Source organism: Phoca vitulina, unplaced genomic scaffold (genome assembly GCF_004348235.1).
Source record: "Phoca vitulina isolate PV1807 unplaced genomic scaffold, GSC_HSeal_1.0 scaffold3, whole genome shotgun sequence".
NCBI lineage: Eukaryota > Metazoa > Chordata > Mammalia > Carnivora > Phocidae > Phoca > Phoca vitulina.
The window spans coordinates 24,897,920-24,923,601 of record NW_022589706.1 but is presented as its reverse complement, the minus strand read 5'-3'; the positions used below and the strand labels follow the sequence as shown (position 1 = coordinate 24,923,601).

At 36.6% G+C, this 25,682-nt stretch overlaps 1 protein-coding gene across 6 annotated transcripts in view; it reads left to right on the top strand.

The window, feature by feature from the left end:
* Window positions 1-25,682, top strand: part of ARAP2 (ArfGAP with RhoGAP domain, ankyrin repeat and PH domain 2) — a 183,932-nt gene that overhangs the window by 129,778 nt on the left and 28,472 nt on the right. For 5 of the 6 annotated variants that reach the window (XM_032400158.1, XM_032400159.1, XM_032400161.1 and 2 more), the window contains 3 exons: window positions 462-536; window positions 3,308-3,425; window positions 12,790-12,918. In XM_032400158.1, coding sequence (XP_032256049.1) covers window positions 462-536; window positions 3,308-3,425; window positions 12,790-12,918 — 322 coding nt within the window. Of the gene's footprint in view, window positions 1-461; window positions 537-3,307; window positions 3,426-12,789; window positions 12,919-13,232; window positions 16,262-25,682 lie in introns of those variants that run through there. The other variant, XM_032400162.1, reaches the window with a different exon arrangement.

Below are 25,682 nucleotides of genomic sequence, written 5' to 3'. Positions count from 1 at the left end.
AGCTCCAACCTAATTTATCCTAAAATTTCAATTTTTGATATATCTCTTTGAAAATTTAGCAACACCTTTTTTCCTTTTTAAATAATGGTATTATACCCACACTGTAGCTTAGAGCACAATTACATATGGATCATTTGCACTTCTCATTTTGTTTGTCCTATTCATGGTGATGGCTCTTCTGACTTCTCTTGTTGACGTCAGCCTGTTGCCATTGTAGCCAGATTCATTATTTTACCAAGAATATTCAGGACATTAAACTCTTGGTTAAGAGATGAAAAAAAAAATTGCACTGGGATTACATCATTTGTGTAGATTCCTTGTCAACCGCATCTGGAAAATGTGTATCATCATGCTATCGACAGGCTGATTTCACTATTATGAAATATTTAGAAATAGGGCTAGGACTTTGTGTCTTAAGTGTCATAGTTACATTTGTTGTTTTCACATCTGCCCCTTTCTAGGTTTCCCAGGCTGGAGATTTGTTAATCGAAGTGTATGTAGAAAGGAAGGAACCTGACTGCAGTATTATAATTCGGGTGAGTCCTAAAGATGGATGTAAAGAGTACTTTTGGAAGTTGCCAGTATTAATATGCATTAATTTCTATATCTTGAATTCTCCATTATTTCTTGTATTTTATTTTACCTGTCTCGTTCAAACAATGACTGGATTGATAGGATTGACTTTTTATTCCAAAATCCTCCAGGAATTCCATGTTTTAGTCATTTGGAAAGAGAACATCTTAGATGCTTTAGGTTATGGTTAGGATTTTCTGTAGGTTCTAGAAAATAACCTGACCTCAAATACTTGTTTCTCCCCTTCATAGCATCTTAACATTAGGCAAGTTAACTTACTCTGAGTTGCAGTTGTCTCACCTGTAAAATGAGGATAATTCGAGTATTTACATCATATCATTGATGTGAGTCCTCAATAGGATACTGCTTCTAAAACAGTAAATTGCTTGGCACATAAGTGTTTAATAAATAATCAATACTACTAGTCCTATATTATTTTTATTATTTATTAATAGTCTTCCACTCTTGTATTCTAGACTAACTTCCTATCTTCCAATTTATTTGAATATTGGACAACTCCTCTTTTTTGAGAATATGAATCTTTTTTTTTTTTTTCTGAATTAAAAGTGTCCTTGTGCTGCCATATTCTGTATTCCGTCTGCCTTAGGGAGGGTAACGGTGATAATTCAGTTTCCTACTCAGTTAAGACTACATTCTCTGTATGAGGAAGACATTCTGCCATCTAAAGTCCAAGATTTAAATAGAGTCTTATATATTTCTGGACTTTAGTTTTGTTAAATATATTGTAATCACTCATTTATATTTTTTAATGATTACATATTGTGTCTCTGTGGCACTGGTTACTCACTTAGAACGTGGCGTGAACTACCACAGTCGTAAGTCGCTAAGAGGCAGGAGTCTTGCCACTCCTTGGCCACATCAAATTTCTTATGCTGCTTGTGGTATGTTGATAATAGGGGACACAAGGAAGTAGTACAGATAATCAGCACAAGTTCATCGTTAATGCTAGAAGAGGTATTCAATTCAAAGCACGACTTAGCTCCACCTACACACAAACTGTTTAGCAGCTCATTTTAATTTTATCTTATCGATAAGACATAACACAAGTTATTACAATAGACCAAAATTCTTATTTTAAGTATATGCACATAAAGGACTGTCCAGTTTCACCTATAACAACTCCAAATTCTCTTTAAAAACATAACAAAAACTATGTAAAAATAATCATTAACATTTGTTTCATGCTTGAGGCTTTAGAAAACTCTTCAGTTATATTTATTTCAGCTGGTCGTTACCTCAGCCCCAGGAGATAGGTGAAGCAAGTAATGTCTCAAGTTTACATGAATACAAACTGGGAATTAAAAGTATTAAGGCCAGAACACATTCCTTGATCATCATATTCCTAAGCTGATGATCATCATACTGATTTGTGTATTCCTTGGAGTAATGATTTCCAAAGCATGCTTTGTGTAGTTCTAGTAGTTCTGGGGGTTCCCTGTCCTTGGGAGTCTTTGGGGACAAGGAATGGAGTTCCAGTTCCTGTGTCAACTTGAGGCACTCCCGGCTGACTCCTTCACAGTTTGGTTTCTCATTAATTTATCATTTTAAGAAAGGGTATGCTTCTTAAAAAATGTTAAAGCCATTGAGGTGTGAGCAGCATTATTGAAATGATTCATCTAATGTTTCTACTGCTTAAAGTTTTCCAGTTTTCCCAGATAGTGAGGTTTTTTATTCTTTTAAGATTATATTTAGTTGGGGTTCTAAAAATAAAAACCAGTAGACTTTATTGTATCATTCATATATTCCCGAAGAAAGCTATACATTCCACAAAATACAGAAGATGGACCGTAGGAGTTACCTGTAACAAAATGTGTTTTATGTTACATATGTGTGATATGCTTATGTACTGGACAGGAGAAATGGTAATGAGCACATTCCTTTTTGAAGAAATTTTTAAATGGGTACATACTTTTACTGAAAAAGTACAAACTAGGTTGCAGTTGCAGTATCCTAATGTTTAAAACATCTTCTGTTTGTTTAACATTATAACTAAATTCATATTGAAAAAAGCCAGCTTGCTTTTGTCCAGTATGCATTTAAGATTGGCAAAAACAAAAACAAGAAGAAACCAATCAAAAACCCCAAAAGTCCCTGAAGAAGATGGTGTGCTTATGTCATGGCCTGAGGCTTTGGGACTCTTGTGGAGCTGGCCCCAAGGCTGGCACTGCAGACTCTGCCCTGAAATCCTGGCTCCAGCATGCTTTGGTATCCCACCATCTGTCGCTTGGCACGGCAGGGCACACCACAGACCACTAAAACCCTGGGGCTTTTTGGCATGGTAGACAGCAATCGACTGTGTATAATTCAGGGCCCAGACTGAATAAACCAAACCACTTTGAACTCTTGATTATTGAACTGATGAGTGAAAATTTTTAGTCCTGGAATACCATTGGATTCACTGTCTGGTGAAGGTCTTTCTGTGTATGATTAGTACCTTCTTCCCTCCTTGAGTGATCTAATTGCTCACTAAGTGAGAAAAAAAAATATTCCTGATTATGTCTATTTTGTAATATCTTTTTGCACTCACATTACATTTTACGGAGAAGATCGGAACAGGCTGTTTTTCCTGTGTGCTTAGAGAAGCTAGGTAAACATACTAAGTAAGAAACTTGGAGCATCACAAGTTGGTAGATGGGGTGAGCACTATTGGCCCTGTCATTAGGCGACTTCTGTGTCTGACATACATTCTGAAGAAATTTTGCCTCTGTTATAGATATCTCCTGTGATGGAAGCAGAGGAATTAACTAATGATATATTAGCAATAAAAAATATAATTCCTACAAAAGGTGATATTTGGGCCACATTTGAAGTCATTGAAAATGAAGAGCTGGGTAAGTGATTTTCATGCTAGGATTCTTAAATTCCTTAGAGTGTGAAGAAGTACTATTTTTGTGACAAGTCATTAAAACATGTTTTTTAAATATTAACATCTCATTTTGAATTCCCTTCTACCTCAGTGCTTGTGTTAATATGTTATTGCCACTTGAGGTTGCCCTCCTATGATTTTACTCATCTCAATAATTATTGACTATAAAAATATAGTGCAAAGCATTAGGCATCTATGTTGCTGCTTTATGAAATAGGCCTTTGTTTATAAGGACATGCAGTTTGATTTGTAACCATATGGCCACCCACCTCATTGCTATATACTACTCTTTTAATAAAAACAAAGAGTGTTGATTTAAAAGATTATTATTTTAAAAAACAATTTGTTTTAAGCCTAGTGGATTCTTATTTTTGGCTTTTTCCCTGTCCTCTGTCTTCAGTGGAGTGGATCAGATATCTTGTCATCTTTTATCTCAGAGGCAGAAAGATGAAGAGAGCTTTTAAAACACCTTGACTATTCCAGTAGTCAAATGCTAAATAAGCTTTACATTCTAATGACACCATTTGGTTGTAAAGACCTCTAGGAAAAAAAAAAAAAAAAAGATGCAGAAAGTCTTTGTACCTTGACCATCTGTCTAGCTGATACCTACTAAGGTCTTGGGACCCTTTCAAGTATAGTTGTCAAACTGCCAAAAGTAAAATCTTGCCAACTGCAAACTCAAGATAAAAATGAAAATTCAACGTTGAAATACCCCATCGTGTATTATTAGGAGTGTTGCAGTCAATGTTAGAATGAATGGGATGTCAGATACTTTGTCTTTCATTAGTTCATCTTGATGTTTTCATTTCTTTCTTTTTATTGTGCATGATTCTTTAAAAATCTAATTTGTTTCCTGAGATTAAGAATTCCTTGTATCAGTGAGATCATATAATACATGTCTTTCTCTGATTGACTTATTTCGCTCAGCATAATACCCTCCAGTTCCATCCACGTCGTTGCAAATGGCAAGATTTCAGGAAACAAACTGAGGGTTGCTGGAGTGGTGGGGGATGGGAGGGATGAGGTGGCTGGGTGATAGACATTGGGGAGGGTATGTGCTATGGTGAGCGCTGTGAATTGTGTAAGACTGTTGAATCACAGACCTGTACCTCTGAAACAAATAATACATTATATGTTAAAAAAAAGAAGATAGTAGGAAGGGAAAAATGAAGGTGGGGAAATCGGAGGGGGAGAGGAGCCATGAGAGACAGTGGACTCTGAGAAACAAACTGAGGGTTCTAGAGGGGAAGGGGGGTGGGGGGATGGGTTAGCCTGGTGATGGGTATTAAAGAGGGCACGTATTGAATGGAGCACTGGGTGTTATATGCAAACAATGAATCATGGAACACTACATCAGAAACTAATGATGTAATGTATGGTGATTAACAGAACATAAAAAAAATCTAATTTGTATTCAAAAGTAATTTTTTTTTAATATTCATTGTCAAGAGTACATGACTCCCATGCTTTGGTGTTGGTTCACACTGTGTCTCCCCATACTCAGTCACCCCATTTACAGGAAGTGGTCTAGCAGGTGATCAGTATGACCCCCCGTTCCGCCCCCCGCCCCCAGCTTCCAAGTCCAGTTGATTTGCTTCAGGCTTTACTTGTCCTTTCTGTAGAGTTTATTGTTAATGAGCATTCCCTTTCCTTTTGAAGGTCTTCACTCTGTTTTTGACACTGTGTGGATGCTCCTCCTGGCTCTCTAATCGTTTTATCTCATTTGTCAATTCTTCTTCTGTCTGTCCCCTAAGTGGTAGGTTTCTGCTGACCCAAGCTCCTTTGCCATCTTTTCTTATTTTACATGTTCTTTATAGATAATCCCTTCCTTCTTTGTGCTTGCCTAACCTGCATGAGCTGGTGTTTTCCCAGTGCATCTTTACTCTCCCCCATCTGGCCCACCAGCTGACCTCCTTTAAAACACATACTAAGGGTTCTTTGCACTTTGTCTTATCTGATAGTGCCTATCACATGGATTTATATTCATCTCTTGAGAGCTCCTTGGAAGGAAGGGGGGGACTTTCTTTTTTCTGTATCTAGTATCTGGCATAGTGCCTTGGACGTAGTTTCCAGACAATTAAAATCTACTGAATAAGTGAAGCACAATTTTTGCATTACTGTAGGTATATGGATGGTGCAGTCCTTTGATTTTTGTTGTTGTTTCATTTTAAGAAAAGGGGGTAGGTTACTAGCTTCATCATATTTGTGAGTAAAAGATAACTGTATCTTTCTGAATTACAAATAAGATCATATTGTTCCGCCATTTAAAATCCTTTTATTATTTCCTCATTGCCTATCCTTCAAGATCCAGTTCAACTAATCTTTCTTCCTTGATGATGTTTAGATGAACATAGTTCTTCTCAGGGAGCTTTTCCTGATTACTTGTTTATCGATCTATAATACTGCATATTATCTACTTGTAGAATAGTAATGTATATATATCTGGCTCTGTCCTAGACCATATGTTTTTTAGGACATTTACTATGTTTTTTAGACCTTTATACCTGTCACTACCTCTAGTAGAATGCATTGATGTGGAACATACCCTACAAGTATCTTGTTAACTGTGGTGGGACAAAAAATAGATACATTCTGAACTCGAGTGACTTGGACTGTTGCTCTTTGGATCAGATGTATCAAAATGTGGAAGGTACATGAGAAGTGATTTCTGCTTACAGATTAGGAATCACTAGGAGATCTCAAGGCCCTGGTTAGCTCTTAGACAGCTGATTGTTTCCTATATGCTTCTGTTTTTGTTGTTTTTATTAGGAGATCCACAGCAAAATCATGAATCATGGATCTGGGGGTAGGTATCCTCTCCCCACTACTCTTATTCTCTCGAGGATTGAATCAAAGAATATCTCTGTGTCACATCGCTGGAGCTTTGTGCCTGTGGGCATTGGTGCTCCTGACTGAGAGGAGCAAGCAGAATGAATGAGGATAGGTAGGAATTATATATAGCTAGAAGAGAGATTGCCATATATCTGGAAACAGTTACTAGATTTCTCTTGGAAAATGAAGGGATGCTTACTCTGAAAATGAGTATCAACTTGAATATGACAATTAGTACATCACAAATGGTGAGATTGGATTGTTTTTTTTTCCCCCCCTTGGTTTCTTTTCTCCAATTAAAAAAAAAAAAGTTTTGATGAGAATATAAAAAGACTTAGGAGACCTCAAGTCATTTGGATTTGCAAATATCTAAATATATAATCAAAGGAACACCCCATGTACACCAAGAAAAAAGACATTTGATGGAGTTAAGAATTCAGATTTGGCATGGTTTTAACATTTGGTCAACTCTTTAAGTAGAATTCTCTGGAAGAGAAAGCTAAGATCATTTTTACTGCTTCTGAGGGAGCAGTGCTGGGAAAGCAGCAGAGGGGCCTGGGACTGTGCGGGCTTACTGAAGCAGATGGGAACCTGTGTTCCACCTGACCTTCTGAAATGTTAAAAGCTTTATTTCTAGTAACATGCAGGGAGGCTAAAGTGAAATATAAAAAGAAGATAAAAGTGAAGGCGTTGGTAGTCACAAGACTGTAAGTTGATAGGAAAAATGTCAGCAGGGGAATTGCTGCTTTTTCAAATGTAAAGATAAATCCCCCCAAGTAACAAAGTAACCAAAAATAAATAGGTAATGGGCGCCTGGGTGGCTCAGTTGGTTAAGCGACTGCCTTCGGCTCAGGTCATGATCCTGGAGTCCCAGGATCGAGTACCGCATCGGGCTACCTGCTCAGCAGGGAGTCTGCTTCTCCCTCTCCCGCTCCCCCCTCTTGTGCTCTTTCTCTCTCTCACTCTCTCTCTCAAATAAATAAATAAAATCTTTAAAAAAAAAATAGGTAAATAGGTAAGTAAGTGAATCAGAAGTGCTGGATTTTATTTTAGGTGTCAGTAAATTTTAAAGCAATAGTTTTCTACCCTATCCTATCCACTGCCCCTTTTTACAATATTTTGTAATGTTCCTTTTACTCTTCTGAGATAATCTATTATACTTACATTTAAAAAAATTATTATTACCTAATTATATAAAAATAAGCAAATATATATTGTATAAATGCTCAGACACTCCTAGATGGTTGAGGATAATGAAAATAGATTTTTTTTTTTTTGAAGATTTTATTTATTTGTCAGAGAGAGAGAGCAAGCACAAGCACGGGCAGCGTTGGGCAGAGGGAGAAGCAGGCTCCCTGCTGAGCAAGGAGCCTGATGGTGGGACTCCATCCCAGGATGCTCGGATCATGACCTGAGCCGAAGGCAGACGCTTAATCGACTGAGCCACCCAGGCGTCCCTGAAAATAGATTCTTTTTTTTTTTTTTAAAGATTTTATTTATTTATTTGACAGAGACACAGTGAGAGAAGGAACACAAGCAGGGGGAGTGGGAGAGGGAGAAGCAGGCTTCCCGAGGAGCAGGGAGCCCAATGTGGGCTCAATCCCAGGACCCTGGGATCATGACCCAAGCCGAAGGCAGACCCCCAATGACTGAGCCACCCCGGCACCCCTGAAAATAGATTCTTAAACCTATAGATGGAATTACCATGGATGTGACAACTGCAGATGCAGACTGAAGCATGTCCATTTGTGACTCATGTATCATTAGCATCGTTACTGTCATTGGTGAAAGTGTCTTAGTCCATTTGGGCTGCTCTAACCCTTCTGTAGACTGGGGGCTTATAAACAATAGAAATTATTTTTCACAGTTCTGGAGGCTGGGAAGTTTCACAAGATCAAGGTGCCAGTAGATTCAGTGTCTGGTGAGAGCCTGCTTCGGGCTTCATAGAGGGCTGTCTTCTCCCTGTGTTCTCACATGGTGGAAGGGAGCTCTTTGGGGTCTCATTTATTTTAAAAGGGTACTAATCCCATTCATGAGGGCTCTGTGCACATGACCTCCAAAAGGCCCTACCTACTAATACCATCACATTGGGGATTAGATTCTGACATACAAAGAGTAATCTTGTTTTGCTTATCTGGTAGTCAAATTGATGGAAAAATATGTCATATTAAAACCATATAAATATTTTGAGAATATATATGTAAAGCTGAGTTAGATTCTAGGCTCAGTTAATTTATAAACTGGTTTTTCCTCTAAGTGAATGTCTAATGGGACATTTGAAATTTGTACTGGATAAAGAAAAGTCATTCTTTGTCTCATTCTTTGAAAGATGCCAAACATCCTTAACCCACTGCTGCCAATCACTAAGACAAGCTGAAACCCACCTTAGGAGAAGGTATCACCTTCATGAAGAGCTAACCTTCTCAAGTATGCTCTTATTTTAATGCTTCATCTTAAAACTGAAGCTCTCCTCTGCAGATGTAGTCCCATATCCTCAGGGCCTTTACATGCTGGAAAAAAGTAAATAAATAACCACCCAGGGGGCCTAATTTAAGTAGACTTCTTCACTGAGAGGTTCAAGTTTGTGAAGCAGTTACATTCTCTAAAGCAATATCGTAACAAAGCGTTTTCTTGTTTCTTCCTTATAGTTAATGTGATATGAAAGATCTGTTCATTTTCTTTTTTAAGATTTTATTTATTTGAGAGAGAGAGTGAGTGAGAGAGAGAGGACACAGGGGCAGAGGGAGAGGGAGAAGCAGACTCCCCATTGAGCAGGGACCCCTATAGGGGGACTCTGGGATCATGACCTGAGCCTCAGGCAACTGCTTAACCGACTGAGCCACCTAGGTGCTCCAGATCTGTTCATTTATTTAATCAAGATTCTTTCCAGCCTCTCTCCTGATGACACAGAAAGTGCTTTCACCCTCTGATTGTGGACAGGACAGAGAAAAACTTGCACAGCTCTTAGTTTCGCACTAAGAATTTAACTATTGAGGGAATCATCATTTTTTCAGGAAATCCTGTGTCACTACTGCCAGAAATTTAAGGATAACACCCGTTATTTGGAGTGCAATCAAGATGAACTAATGAAAGACAAAGTATCTGACATCCCATTCATTCTAACATTTGGAGTGCAAAATGGATAGTTCTCTCTTTAACAAGGGAGGCCAGGTTTATTCTGTGACCCTGATTTTAAGATATTGATAATGTGATTTACCTAGCTATATAACCACCTCCATAACCTTTTCTTCTCAAATAACTACACTGAATTTTCAGCAATTTTTATGCTATAGATAGTATGCAACTGAGTTATTTATTTCTAGTAATGCCCTAATGCCAGATGACGTGCATACCATATAATCTATCATGACAGATGGTTTGCAAATGGAACTATAAATAAAAACTTGTTTGTTTGTAGGAATTTATATTCCGGCAATGTTTGATGTCTCAATTTTCCCTGCCTGTTATCTCTTAAGGTAGATTTTAATGCCATTTTATAAATGTAGCATTTGATAGTCTAATAAATACTTTTCATCCCATGTTTCAGCTCTTACTTTTATACAGGAACTTGGATCTTCAGGATTTTCATTCTCCTGAAGTATTTCATACTGTGATACTGATGAGAAAAACATACTTGACAAATTTTTTTGCAAATCTGTATTTACTTCTCTATCTATGGTGTCAGTAACACTGTGATTTCAGTATAACGAAGGACACTTTAGATGTGTCACTGTAGTATCTACTTGTAACAGTGACCCTCTTTAATACCAATGTTCTGATACTCGGAAGTCTCATTACCAATTTAATCTTGTAATAAAGAAGAGGGAGATTTTATTTCAATCCGGATACTGTTTTCCGGTTAGGAATATAATTCTCACTTCCAAGCCAGCTGTGGGCTCATCAGTTTCGTTAAGTGCAGGATGTTGAAACAAAGTATTATTTCCTTATCATCTCCTCACAATGATAGGCAAGGGAAGGGGGAAGTATGAACTGACCTTCTTTTCACTTTTGTTACCTTGTTTGGTCCTCAAAAAAAATCTTAGCAATTTGATGCTTTTTTCCCCAAATTACATGTGAGAAAATCATTATGGAGTTTACATAGTTGCCCAAAATAAGACTTAAGTGTGGCATTTAAAAATATTGGGCTTGAAAGTAAGATTTGAGGTTCAAATCTTTGTTCTTCCCTTGAACCAGCTAGGGTTTGACTTTAGGCAAGTCAACTCTGATCCTTGGGTTCCTTTACATGTAAAATATGAATGATACCTAATGAAGAGTGCTGTGTAGATTAAAAGTGGTAACAGATGCAAAGTATTCAGTATGTATAATGTCTGATACATAGTTATTCCAGAAATGGCAACTGTTAATGGTAACAGTAGTATCCCAGAGATTGCAAGTAGTGGAACCAAGGATTAGGTAATGTCAAATGTAAAGAGAGTGCTCATTCTATTACTAGTTTTTTTTTTTTTTTTTATATACAGTTAATTCTAATTATAACCTCCACTAATAGAAGACAGCCATTTATGGAGTAATCAAAAATTGAATTTATAACTTTGGCAATTTATGGGAAATTATAATTTTCATCAAACCTTTAGAAAATTACTTGAAGAGGAGGGGTGCCTGGGTGGCTCAGTTGGTTAAGCATCTGCCTTCAGCTCAGGTCATGATCTCAGGGTCCTGGGATTGAGCCCCACATTGGGCTCCCTGCTCAGCGGGGAGCAGCCTGCTTCTCCCTCTCCCTCTGCCCCTCCCCCCTGCTCATGCTTGCTCTCTCTCCCTCTCTCTCTTTCTTGCTCAAATAAATATTTTTAAAAAATTACTTGAAGAAAAATGGAATTGATAAAGCACAGATTTTGTCTGAATTTACAAAGAATTTTGTCTGCTGATTCATTTACAAATATTTTCTGTTAATTATAGTCCACCATAGAAATTCATGAGATACTTCATTCCTTGAGTATTTATTGAATGTTTATTATGTACTTAGCAGTCTGCTGTGTACAAAGGATATATTTGTAAATAAGAGGTAGATTTGCCTTTAAGATGTATGGCTTAGTCGCTCATTTTTTTGTTGTTTTTTGTGGGTTTTCTTTCTTTCTTTTTTCTTTTTTGGTAATTGCCATCATCATAGTGAGTAGGATTGCTCCAGTAAGCATAGAATGCAGAACTGTATTTCCTTATACTGAACAGTAAGCAAAAATCTGGTTCTTTACACTGGAAGCAGAAAAATTTGTTTTCTTCTTCTGTGGACCTGAGATTATTGATAAGTTCTGGAATGCTGTGGTCATAGCAGGGGAGATCAGTATTAAGGAGGATGTGATATATTTGGTCATTTTACTTTTGATTTTATCATCAATTAAAATATCATGGTTCCTGTATGATACTCTTGACATGCTCTTTCTTGTTTGTCATTAGCATTCTTACTTCAACTGAAAATGAAAACCCAGAATGCTGTGCACTTTGTATTTAGGAAGGGATGAAAGAGTTGAATTGACTTATACATGGCTATGATCCTGAAAAAGCTGCATCAGCATCTTTATGTAAAAGCTGATGTTCTTGCTGTTTCAATTATGCCATTTTCAGGGTACTGTGAAAAGGTTTCAGTTTCCTTTTTTCCGAGCATATGTTTCTGTTGTAACATTTTATTAACTGATTGTCATGTTTTGATCAGGAAAAAGCTTTCTATGAAGCTTTGATTATAATTGTAAAAACCAGTTTTTTTAACTCTATGCTAAAAATTTGTGATATATTTAAATATATGATTGCCTAAAACAAAACATATGGATGGGTATTTATCAAGAAGAAATCTATAAGATGTCATTAACTTCTTACTTTTGGACTATTGTATCAACAGTTACTGTATAATATTGCCACACAATAATTCTGATTGATATTTTCACTAATAGACATAAATGACTTAGTATTTTATGATTATTTTCATCCATTCTCTGTTGAAGGCATATTTTATAATTTATGTTAATTGTGATATTATCAGCTATAAATTGTTCACTGGTATTGATCAGAAATTATAACATGCTAATCATGTTGGGATAAACAAAGGTTATTACTTACTACTAAACAAAATTAACTTTGCTAGTCCTTTTACAATTAATTACTTGCAAATGCAAATAGCTTTCCATAAGCAAACCAGAATGTTATATGAATTAAGAAGAAGATGGGATAAGAAACTGGTTTCTTTTACAAAAGGGTAGCATTATTTTTGAGATTTTATCTGAAGGATAGCACCTCTGAATTTTTTTTTTTTTTCAAAAGCTGAGTAACAAATGTCCCTGCACAGATTCATTTATATAGTAAATTTTATGATATGCTTAATGGTGTTCTAGGTGTTAGGGTCTCTTCTGTGTAGTCCTAGCATTGTTACTGTATAACATAAGATATGGTTATATTTTTTGTTGCATACAGATCTTTTTTAAAGGATTTTTTAAAATGTATAAAAACTGATAATTTTTTTTTTCAATTTGATTTGATGTTATTCTTTGCAGAACGCCCTCTTCACTACACAGAAAATGTGTTGGAACAGGTACTTCGGTGGAGTTCATTAGCTGAACCTGGCTCTGCTTATCTTGTGGTGAAGAGATTCTTAACCATTGATACAATTAAACACTATAATGGTAGGTATTGTTATTTCACATTGCAACTACAATTGAAAATTCAGGTGGCTAAAGGATAGTTATTATGGCATAAGTATTATTTGATAATGTAAAAAATGGGAAGCTAAATACAGAATCCACTTGACACAGTATTGTAGGATTGGAAGAAGACTATCTAGACAGAAGTCCCAAGTGCCAGATGCAGATTTTCCTGGAGAGTAGCACTCTGCTAATAGTTGGCTAATTTGAGAGTCCCAAGTTAAGGTTTTTGTAATGAATGGTTTATATTTTTAAAAGGACTTTTGCAATACTTAATGTGTTTTTCTAATTTTTAGATAGATGGTGATTCTTCTTCCTGAATTATGTTTCCATTTGGAAGTTCTCTGGGCAGTCAAGAAGTGCCAGTTATACAAGCTCTGAGACTGAGTACTTGCTGTAATTCCCATTTATTTTGGGGGTGATATTGGCAAAAAAAAAAAAAAGGAAGTGCAAATGATATACTTCCAATAAGGATACTTGCCATCCAGTTGGGAGAAGACATGTACACATGGAAGGTTAAATAGGTTAGCAAGCACAAGGGAAACATGCCAGCCGGTCTGGGAACCCTTGTGAGCTATCAGACAACTTTTATTTTCAAATTGATTCTTCTGTTCTGTTGTCATTTACTGACAAATTAGAAAAAAGATTTTCTGCCGGTACTCTACATAAACCAACCCCGAAAGCAAAGGATTTAAGTTCTATAAGAAAATTTACTACTTTTACAATTGATATCAATAATAACTGCTACTGTTTATTAATCATATATCATTAACTAGCTCTGTACCTAACAGAGCTCATTTACAGTTTTTTAAATTTCCTAGTGCATTATATTGTCATTTGAAATTTCCAAATGCGGAAAGAGAAGTGCAGAGAAATGAAGTAGTTTGCCCCAGATCATACAGTTTCTAAATATTGGATTTGAGAACAGATTGGTCTGTCTTCTAATTTTATATATATGTACAGCTCTTAAATGCTATAAACCTGCTTAGAAGGATTTCAGGCTCTCCAGCTAATAGCGTAGATCATAAGTTCTTAGTTGTACCACAGCTAATCTGATATGTTTCCGACTTCATGATCATGTCCTATCTGTTCAGGCAGCTAGAACTATGGTAGACTGGGTGGCTTATAAACAGCAGAAATTTATTTCTCATGGTCTGGAGGCTGGAAGTCTGAGACGAAGATGCCAGCATGGTTGAGTTCTGGTGAGAGCCTTCCTCAGGTTGCAGACTTCCTTTCTTCTTGTCTCCTCACAGGGTGGAGAGCAAAGAAGGGGGAAGCAAGCTCTGTTGTGACTCTTAGTAGGACACTAGTCCTATCATGAGCGCTCTACCCACTGAACTCATCTAACCCTCATTCCCTTCCTAAAGGCCCCACCTCCTAATACCATCACACCAGGAGGTAGGGTTTCAATGTATGAGTTTCGGGGGACACAAACATTCAGTCCATCACGTGTCCTTTATATCTTATATATCTGTCCTTTATATCATTTACTTACCTGAAAGCATTTCGACAAAAGGCAGACAGTGTAACAACTTCTGTGTCATTCTGATCTTACAGGCATATAAATAAACAGAACAGGTATATTCTTCTTGCTGGAGAAATTTAGCCTTTTAGAAACCATTATTTTATTTTAAATTCCTTTATTGTAACTGCGTATGTTTTTGACCACATACCTACACCTCTTCAGGATTGCAGCAGAAATTTTCTCTAGTCCTACACATATGACATGATGTAAAGCAGTGGTTCTCAGGTGGGTTCACTTTTGTTCCCCAGGGGACATTTGGCAGCGTCTGTGGATATTTCTTGACTCACACTAGATATAGTGGTGTTTCTGGTGTTTAGTGAATAGAGACCGGAGATGCTGCTAGTCATCCTACAAAACAGAGGACAGCTCTTCACAAAGAATTATTTGGCTCAAAATGTCAGTGGTGCCCATGTTGAGAATCTCCCATTTAGATAATCTATGAAATCTGTTCTAGCTCTTAAATTCTCTTATTCTTTCACGTTGACATTGAGATGAAGAAAAAGTATCGAGCTTATGAACCAAGTCCTGTCAACATTATGAAATACGTATATATAATAGGTTCTCCTGGTTTCTTTTCTTTTAGAAAATCATCTTTTCAGGTACATTTTTATTTTTCTGGTGAGAATTTTCCTTTTCCTTTTTTCCAGTATTCTTCTGAAATGTCTCTATTTTACCATGTTGCAAAATACTTGAAACCCATACCTAGACATAATACCTTAGCCCTTGTTTGAATGCTAGTGGATTGGCTAGATGAATAAAAACAGACGAGAATAAGATCTTAAAAGGCTGTGATATAAAAGAAAGTTTTGTGCAGGTGGGGGTGAGGGATAATCAATGCAAGGATACCATTAGGTGCTGATCTTTAAAGAAAAAAACAACAACATTGAGCTGGTACACATTGAGCTGGTTGAGAGCAGTCACATCAGAGTAGAATCGTTGAGGTTGTTTAAAGACACAAAGGAATGGTAGAGTGACAAGTGCATTGGCTCTGTCTGCAACTGAGTCAGAAGATTAGGTGTTGTCATGATGCTTCACATATTCCTGTGCGTCCTCTTTGTGGGGTCAGGAGTGTGTCCTTCTGGTGTGAAAGCATCAGGCTTCCATAAGGTGTAGACAAAACATCTGCATAAAAACCTGGAGAGCCCATGCAGTGGAAAGCAGGCTCAAATGATAGGATCAGGGATTTGGATGACACATTCTCTGGGGTAAAATGTCAGCAAACTTTTGTGTTACTCTCACATCTCCTTCGTTCCTCTCATGGGATGGGAGCCATAAAACACATGCCTGTTCCCTGTATTTGCCTGGCCTCAGTTTGCCGAACCAGTATCCAACTTGTTATTATAGTGTCTGTAGTTCTTTCTATCAGGAAATGATTTCTGTTTGCATGGGGAAAAAAAAAAAAAGTCAGGTGTTAGAGTAACACCATCAGCAGGTAGATTAATTGGACCATTTCATATTAGTTATGTATTTTTGGTCAAAAAATAGGAGTACTGATGCAGTAAATATTTTAAAAACATTTATCTTCTAGCCAATAAAATTTTTATAAATGTTTTTAATTAGAGCTTGATTTATATTTAGATTGTCAAAGCAAAATAATCTCTTTCATTATGGTTTGTTCTGTGTCTGTGTGAATTTAGGATTGTCATTTTAAAGCAACTCCGGCCTGTTGTTTATTTTTTAAATCAATTTCTTATGTCATGATTTTTTCCCCCTATAATTGTATCTTGCAGCAACCTGGAGTTTATAAATACTTTTTTTTTTTAAGATTTTATTTATTTATTTGACAGAGAGGAACACAAGCGGGGGCAGTGGGAGAGGGAGAAGCAGGCTCCCCGCGGAGCAGGGAGCCCGATGCGGGGCTCGATCCCAGGACCCTGGGATCATGACCTGAGCCGAAGGCAGATGCTTAATGACTGAGCCACCGAGGCGCCCCTATAAATACTTCTTATTGGGTATATTTGGTGGTAGATTTTAGGTTGGTTAGATATTCAGTCTACTTTGTCTCTGTCTTGGCGAATGTCTCCTAAATCAGTCACAGTGACCACCGACTCCAGAATTACTGCTCTGTTCATTACATCCACTGCTCCTTAAAATTGGGATCTAAAAGGAAAGTAATGGAAGTAAATCAAATGTGATTTCTCTGTCAATTTGTTAGCAGGAAAACTGGAGTCATCTCAGAAATACATTGCTTCGCATGGCAGAAAAAGAACAATGTGAAGGATTTCTTTTTCTTTCTTAAGATTTTCTTATTCTAACCTGGGGACCAAGTGGAAATTAGCAGATTTTGAAACAAGGGTAGTTGGTTGCAGCCACACTTTTTTCTCATAACAAATAGCTAATGTTTTAACATTTTGTTAAGATATAAAATAGTACAACCTATGTCTTTCCATACTTGAGGTCTAGTTGCCACAGATTTTACTATCTGCCTACCTGTCCCTACCTCTATTCCTGTATCTACATATACAAATATATATGTGTATATATATGTCTGTGTGTCTGTGTTTGAGTATATACATGACTTGCATTTCATTAATTGTATGAGAGTTTTTCTGATGTATATAACAAATTACAAGCACATACTTTTGTTTTACATTATGTTTTCAACACCTACTTGCTAAATCAAAAATTTTATCAAATAATAAGTTTAAGGGTTTCAGGTAGTTTAGGGGTTTTCATTTCCTTAATTTTCTCACTTTATCTGAACAATTTAAAATGTTGACATCACAAATAGGAGTGGATTTTAGAATCATCCAACACTTAATTTCTGCTCATTCATTTGAGGTAATGAGGTAGTATACTTTCCTTTTATAAAAGTATATGAGAGTAAATCAATTTTCTGTTGCCTCTACTTAGAAATCAATTGTGCTTTCTTCAAAAGCAGCATTTTATTTCTTGGAAACATTTTATCCCATTGTCATTATTGTAATGAGGAGTTAACTAACTTGAAAAGAAAGATAATAGTCCTCAAATTTCTTTTCTACCCCATGGATTGACTGAGACATTACGATAAGGAGAATAAAACTTCATTTAAATTGCCATTTAGACATTGTCGTAGCTAATCTCATTAGACTGTCTTTTGTTATCATTATCTCTTGTATTGAGTTAAGCTTCAGCATCTCTATCACAAGTAAACCATAAATGAATACCTTTTCTAAGGTTCCAGAATAAATAATTTTATGTTGCTAAAGTCTTGTTTTAAGCATTAAGGATCTTTAAAATTATCCCAATAGAATGTAATACATTGGAGTCAAGTTTTAATGATCTCAATGGGGAAGAAGTACTTTTAAGATATAAGATATAACTCAGATGCAGATCCCTGTGGGTTTCTAAATTTAGATTGCTGCATATGACAGATGCTTTGGAATTAAATTTGCATTAGAATAGAATAGTTCAAAATGCAACTGCTTCTGGCAAATACAGACCTGGAAAGCTGAACCATCCACTATGAACTGACTGAGGAAAATAAAAGAAAATTCCAGCGAAAATAGTACGAGTCCATAAATCATAGTCTAGCTGAAATAATTCACTTTCCACTCCCCATCAAATCTTAAATCCAAATGTATATAAACATTGAAGGTAAGCCTAGTCCACATCAAATGGAAGCATCCTCTTGGAAATTGATGAGTCTTTGATATTCACTATGAAGCATGAATGTTCCGACTTCTTTTAATATTATAATTCTGTAGGAGAAAACCAACTGGTAAGTTCCTATTAGGAATCTACCAGGCATCTACTGTGGAAAATTTAAAGGATTGTTAAGCATTATCTTTCCCCACAAGGAACAGAAAATCTAAATATATGAAGTCTATTTAAATTAAATTCCAAGGCTACAAACAGCATGCAGTACATGACTGCAATAGGCCAGGAAGTTTATGGAGAGCTTTCAGGCACAGAAAAGTGGTTCAGTTAGTTGATCATTGACATCTCTTACAACACTGGATGTCTCTCATTCAACAAAATATCATTTCTTGTTTAGTTTTTCTTATATGGGTTATCCTCTGTAACAGGACTATGTCTTATTCTTTTACTCACTAAAAGTACACACTGAGTAAACTTTTCAAAATATAAATGAACAAAACACCTCGTTAGTGGTCAAGTACTGACAGAATATCCCAGCAGGGCAAACTCAACTTTTATCTGGATAGTTAGGGAATGCTTTCCAAAGGAAATTAGCATCGTAGCATTATTGAGAAAGCAGGATATAGTCCTCCTTTTCTTGATTTAAATGCTTTGTGAGATGGGCGCCTGGGTGGCTCCGTTGGTTAAGTGTCTGCCTTCAGCTCAGGTCATGATCCCGGGGTCCTGGGATCAAGCCCCGCAGTGGGCTCCCTGCTCAGCGGGCTCCCTGCCTCTCCCTCTCCCTCTCCCCCTGCTTGTGTTCCCTCTCTCGCTCTCTGTCAAATAAATAAAATCTTTAAAAAAAAATAAAAATAAATGCTTTGTGAGAGATTAGGATAGGGAAAATAGAAGGGGTTGCTGGTTGGGATGATATAGGAGTGGGGTCACTGAATTCAGTTTTGGATGTCTTGAGTTTTAGTTGTCAGGTGTTCAAGCATATATTGTCTAGAAGGGATCTATGTACCCATCGCTATGGAGCACATTATTTGGAGCATGGTTTTAGTCTTTGGAGAATATAACATCATGCATTTGTAGTGTTAAAGTAAGACATTAGAGAACTGAGCATAAAATTACCAGCATTAGGGCACAGTTGTATCAAAAGAGGCCCCGTGTATGAAGGAGCAATCAGAAAGGTTGCCAGAAAAGAAGGACAGAGCAGTGTCATGGAATCATCAAAGGAGTAAGTTTTAGGAAAAAGTATGTTTAACAATGTAAAATGGTGCACAAGGCCAAGAAAGGCACTGGAAAATTTATTATTGTAATGATGGTGGTGGTGATCGTGATAATAATGACCATTACTAGGAAGTGTCTCATTATAGAAAACAGAATTCTATGTTACATGTTAAGAGACCTGAATTGTAATTTTTAACCTTGTCGCAAAACCTTTGTGAGCCACAGTTTTCTCATTTATAAAATGAGATCATATTACCTATACTTCCTACTTTAGAAAGCTGCATGGGGGACACCTAGCAGGCTCAGTCAGTAGAGCATGCAGCTCTTGATCTCAGGGATGTAAGTTCAAGCCCCACATGAGGTGTAGAAAGTACTTAAAAAAAAAATCTTAAAAAAATCTTTAAAAAAAAAAGTTGCAAGAGAATCACATGAGATATATGAACACTTTGGAAAGTCTAAAGTGTTAACCTATGTGTTTATTAAGAGTAATATGCTTAAAAACAACATGGTGATTTAATATAAAAATATTTACTATGCTAAATTTTATTTCTAAAAGTTTATTATAATTCAGTGTAACAGTAAAAACAGAATAGAAAAGTAGTTTCTACTTTCTGTAATTGGCTGCACTGTCAGTAAAACAGCATGGAATTTCTGGCACTTTTCTAGTCAGTCCTTCAATAGTAATTATAATTTTATTATTTATGGAGACTCTAATTGTAGAAGAATGTCAATGGGCTATTAGTTCTATTAAGCATTACTTCTTCAGTACAACTAGCATAAAGGAAAATAGACTCGGAATAAGTCAGGGGACATACTTGGCTTTTCCTAAGAAATAGATTACTTTCCAGCAGCTATTACTAGTTTGGTTTCTACTCAGTTATAGAACTAAATTTTACTGAAATGCACTTTGACTGAATGTCATACAATGAGTACAATGTATCTAAAATTCTGCTTCCTCCAAATTATAAAAAATACACATGTTCTTTGTCACACTTGGTTATTTGTCTTTCTCAGCCTGACTTATTTTACTTAGCATAATACCCTCTAGGTCCTTCAAAAACAAAAACAAAAACAAAACAAAACAACGAATAAATAAACAATGGAATCAGACCTATAAATACAGAGAACTAGTGGTTGCCAGAGGGAAGGGGATGGAAAGGGGGAATTAAGCAAAATGGTAAAGGGGACTGGGAGGTATAGTCTTCCAGTTAGAGAATGAATAGTCATGGGATTATAAGGCACAGTGTGGGGTGGGGGGCGCCTAGGTGGTGCAGTCAGTTGAGCATCCTACTCTTGGTTTCTGCTCAGGTCGTGATTTCAGGGTCTTGAGATCAAGTTCCGAGTCAGGCTCCGTGCTCAGCATGGAGTCTGCTTGGGATTCTCTCTCCCTCTCCCTTTGACCCTCCCGCTCATGCTCGCTCTCTCTCTCTAAAATAAATGTTTAAAAAAAAAAGGCATAGCATAGGGAATAGAGTCAGTGTTATCATAATAGTGTTGTAATGAGACAAATAGTAACTATACTTGTAGTGGATATAGCATAAACTTGTCAAATCACTAAATTAAAACCTGAAACTAATGTAACACTGTGTGTCAACTATACTCAAAAAAGAAAAAAAAAGAGTATACATCCTCTGTATAATCAATGTCAAAGGAAAATTTGCCTAATTTTTAATTTGTAAGAAATTTTTAGGTGTTAGGCAATAAATATTTCCAGTATCACTTGGTCGTGGCATGTTTTCAAGAGGATGTCTCTCCTGGAAACTGCCCATTTGTCTCCTTTGCAGTTCACGGGCAGAGATGGAATAAGGAATTTTTTCAGATAATGTACAGCCCTGAAGAAATAATCTTTGCCAGCAAAAGGGGGGGACACATAGAGATCATGAAAAATAGACCTTTTTTTAATTCCCTTGTCTTGCTCAGAACATATATAAAAGAAATATAAGAGGTAACAATACATTTTAGTTACTATGCATTTACTCTGTGCCAGATGGTGGGTTGAATGCTTTGCATTCACCATCTCATTTATTCTTCGTAGTTAGTCTACTAGTACTTAACTAGGCCTTCTACAGATGGAGAAATTAGGATATGGAGACATTACAAAACTCCCCCAAGGTGACCTGCTTATAAGTGGCGGAGCAAGCAGTTGAATCAAGATGTCTCCAAGTCCAGTCCATATATTCTGTCCTAACCGACCTACTGTACTGAAATCAGGGATAAATCAGATTTTAGTTTTATAAACTCTTAAAAATTCCGTCTATAAATCATCAGGACTTTGGAAGTATAGTTCTTTCTGTTTTTGCTTACTGCAGACTTAGTATAGAGAAAAATGATGTATGTCATCTGTTAATTAAACAAGCAGTTACATACTACTTCTCTGTACCAAACACTGTTCTAAGCACTTTACACACCAAATCCATGGGGTACTGTAGGTGTCCCCATTTTGCAGTTGAAGAAACTGAGATTCAGAGATTACTGCCTGAGATTGAGTGTAGGATGCGATTGTCATTAAAACCCAGTTCCAAAGTATGCTGTCAGTCACTGTGCACTGTCAGCTCTCACATAGGTTGGGGAGGAAAATCCAAAGCAGACATTGTTTTAAAAAGCAAATATGAAATTATCATGTACTTAAGAGCTAAATTATTAAGCAAATATGGTTTATGTATTCAGGAACTAAATTATATCTTAAAGACATAAATAACAAGTATGGACTGGAATAGTTAGAACAATCTCTGTTGATAAGTTGGGCACAGAAGGGGATAGAATTTGTATAGAAGCAAGGAGAGTGGAGTTTCTCTCAAGTTTATTAAGGTGATCAATTTAAGTCATGCCATGGAGATGAGGATTGGTCTTCCAAACAGTATATTATGATCAACTGAATTATGAATATATTTTAATTTAATATTTTATAGAGAGGGGTAGGAGAAATTCAGTTTATTTAGCCCTTTATTTTTTTTTATTTTTTTATTTTTTTAAAGATTTTATTTATTTGACAGAGAGGCACAGCGAGAGAGAGGGAACACAAGCAGGGGGAGTGGGAGAGGGAGAAGCAGGCTTCCCGCGGAGCAGGGAGCCCGATGTGAGGCTCGATCCCAGGACCCTGGGATCATGACCTGAGCCGAAGGCAGACGCTTAACGACTGAGCCACCCAGGCGCCCTATTTAGCCCTTTAAATGTCAGGAAAAGGAGTTTAGACTTTTAATAGTAGGAAAGTAAGGCTTTGAAGGGAGTTGGGGGAGGGGATTAACGTGTTAGAACAGCATTTCCATAACACCAATCTGGAATCATTTGCTGGACCTGTTATAAAAGAGTGCATGGAGTTATAGAATCCTGGAATCCCCAGGTAGTGGGTAGAAAAGGCAGGGGTTAGAAGATAACATTGGGAGTGAAGTGGAATTGAGCCCCAGAGAGAAATTCTTAACGAACAATGGCTGACTAGCCAGCTGTCTGCCATGGAGGATAAAGGAGGAGTTTATATTTTAGAAGTACCATTCCTGGATTTATGTTTCTCCCTCCCCCTCTCTCTGTCTCTGCCTCTCCTTCCCAGAACCCTTCCACCTCCTCTACAGATCAGTTCTTTTATTGGGATTAGGGACCACTAGTTAGGAATTGTTCTTTTTGTATAAGAACTTGAGGTTTTCAGATGATTTTGAAAAACTCCTTTCTGTTGTTTTCATTGCCCCAGTAATATGATAGTCTGTTCTGTTTAAATAAATTTGGCCATTCTGTTTTCCTTCATGCATGTGAGTTTTAAGGGCTTTTCTAATTAATAACAAAATTATAGCACAACTAAGTACTATTTTTTTGTCTTGTCTCCCCTGTTAATTCAAAAGATGCTTTAACTCCAGTTGTGCCTTCCTTGCCCTAGCAATCAACAAGAAGGGGAGAGCGATACATGATTTTCTAGAGACAACAGTATGCTGGAATTTTATTGGAATGAAAGACAAAGATAGTAAAGGAAATTCTACCCATTAGGGTACATCCCAGAATCTTTCTCTGAAGGAATTAAGTGCTTTGGGGAGTGCATTAAATCTTCAGATTTGTTACATTTGGGAAAAAATTAGATGATTTTCCCAAGTTACTTAACGGCTACTTTTAGTACATTAATCATATGCTATAGCGGGTTTCTTTTTCAATTAAAAGCAAATTTACAGGGTGTGTCCTATGTTTTCTTTTTTACATTCTTAGTACATAGAAGTATTCTATGCTTATTAACTTACACCATGCTGAGGATTGATGTCATGGACCCTATGACATGTGAAATCATTCTTTTTGATTGGATCAGAGGGATTTGATGTATACTGAATGACCATAGCAAAGGATGTAGCCAGGAGGACTGCTTATGTGGCATTTGAAATACTAGAGCTCTGAAGTTTGGATCCTTAAAAAAAAAAAAAAAAATCTAGAAAGATCACTGTGTTGGGAAGGACTATGAAGAGAGCAAGACCTCATGGAATTGAGAAGCCCTAGAGCAGGAGTTCTGGCCAGAATCTCAAGAGTTATGAAGCAGAAATTTGAACTCCAGCTCAGAAGAGACGTGCAGGGCAAAAAAAGCTTATATTCTGACAAGCTAGAGTTGAATTCAAACCTGGACAGGGTCTGGACAGCAGGTAGAGTGGACACATTTGGCATGACCTTTTACTGAACCAGATTCCCATAGAGCAGAGGACCTTAGTAAGCCTTCTGCCTGGGGTGAAGGGGAGGGACTGAAAATAGAAGAGTGAAGTACCCCACAGTTGAGGGACCAAGCAGTCCTGGAAAAGTTTGGAAAAGTGAATTATTGAAAGCCATTTAATTCACAACTGATTTTGTTACATGCTGAGTCACACAGGATGTACCCCAAAGTATGTAGCTTCATTTTGTCCTTTAAGTAGTGGGTAATTTTTCTACATGTTTTAACATTTTGAGATCAGGCAGAAATTTAGTTGTGAGAGCTTTTAAAGTCTTTCATGTCCTTGATAGTTATAGAACTTCATATTTCAAAGTTCTTTTCACTCTTCCCTCCTCCTTCACATATATTTCTCTCGAAGCCTTCCTCTTGAGTCCTTTAATAATGTATGCTGCAAGATTTAGCTGATATACTCAATTACACAAGTATGAACCAAACACGGCAACAATATTTTTTCCCCTAAGCCTATTTTCTCTTTGACCTACAAATGGTTTACTTAGGCATTGGAAATATGGTTATTGGTAAAATTTGAAAGGTTTATTAATTTGGACAAAAATCTAAATGAAAAAGTATAATTAGAAGGTGTGAATGGAATTTGTTTGGCTTAAGCAATATATAATATCTATATCTCCCAACTTGGTTATAGTTTAAACTTTTAAAAAATGATTTACCTGTTTCTAAACCAACAGTGTTATAAATGCCTTTCTCCACTTCCCTGTTCTACATCAGCTGAATCACTAAGCCTACTGACTGTTTTTTGAATTGTTCACTTCTGTCAGCAGATATAGTTTTGCTTGTCAGCTCACATTGAACTTGTCTCCAAGATTGTATATTACTAGAACCAGGTGCATACCAGACCCTCAGTACTTTATGAAGAAATGAATGATTTGATGTAATATGAATTTCAGTGAATAGATTTATATTTATTTTTTTCTTGACATTCCAGTTGTATTAAAATACATCTTTCTTTTTATTGGAAAAGTTATTTTTAATTTAAATAGAAGTTATTTAGCTGTTAAAATATCATTTGAAATATTTTTCTGTGGAATTGAATATTGAATAATTGAGAAGACAAATTTTAGCAGTGTTTTTCAGAAATTAAAGTCGCTATCTACCAATAAAGAAGCTATTTTAGTATGAAAGTATGACAGAATGAGAGGCAGACTCCCCACTGATTAAAAGAATGTGTCTGTGGCTAGTATATGTATTATGAAAACTATTGGGGTTTGTTAATTACATTTATTTGTATATCTGTGCTTAGCATCAGGGATATGATTATTCTTGGGAATTTTTGCTTCCAGATATTCATGCCATGCTCATAGTTGAGTATAATTACAAGGAACTCTTTCTATTTTTTGAACTTTAGTTTTCTTATGCTGATTATAATTGTGAACCTCTGTGTATTATTTGTCATAGAAGTACAAGTTTTCCTCAAACCAAGGAAATGTTAGATTTAAGACTAAGAGTTCTTTCTAAAACCATTCAGGTTATTCTGTAAATTTCAGAAACAGTGCATGAATTTAAAAATTTTATCACCTGACAGCAGAAAATTGCTAAAGGTCCTCGTCTGATACAGTGTCCCACCCTACATCTTTTTGTGGTCATTCTCTAATAGCAGGCCCACAATAATCTGCAGGATAGTATTATTACTCTTATTTTCCAGGAAGAACAGACGTTGACACCATAGTGACTGTGTCGTAGCTGTTTGACTTAAGGTTCCTCCCCCCCACCCCACCGCCCGTTCTTCAGTTCTCAAGTAGGCAG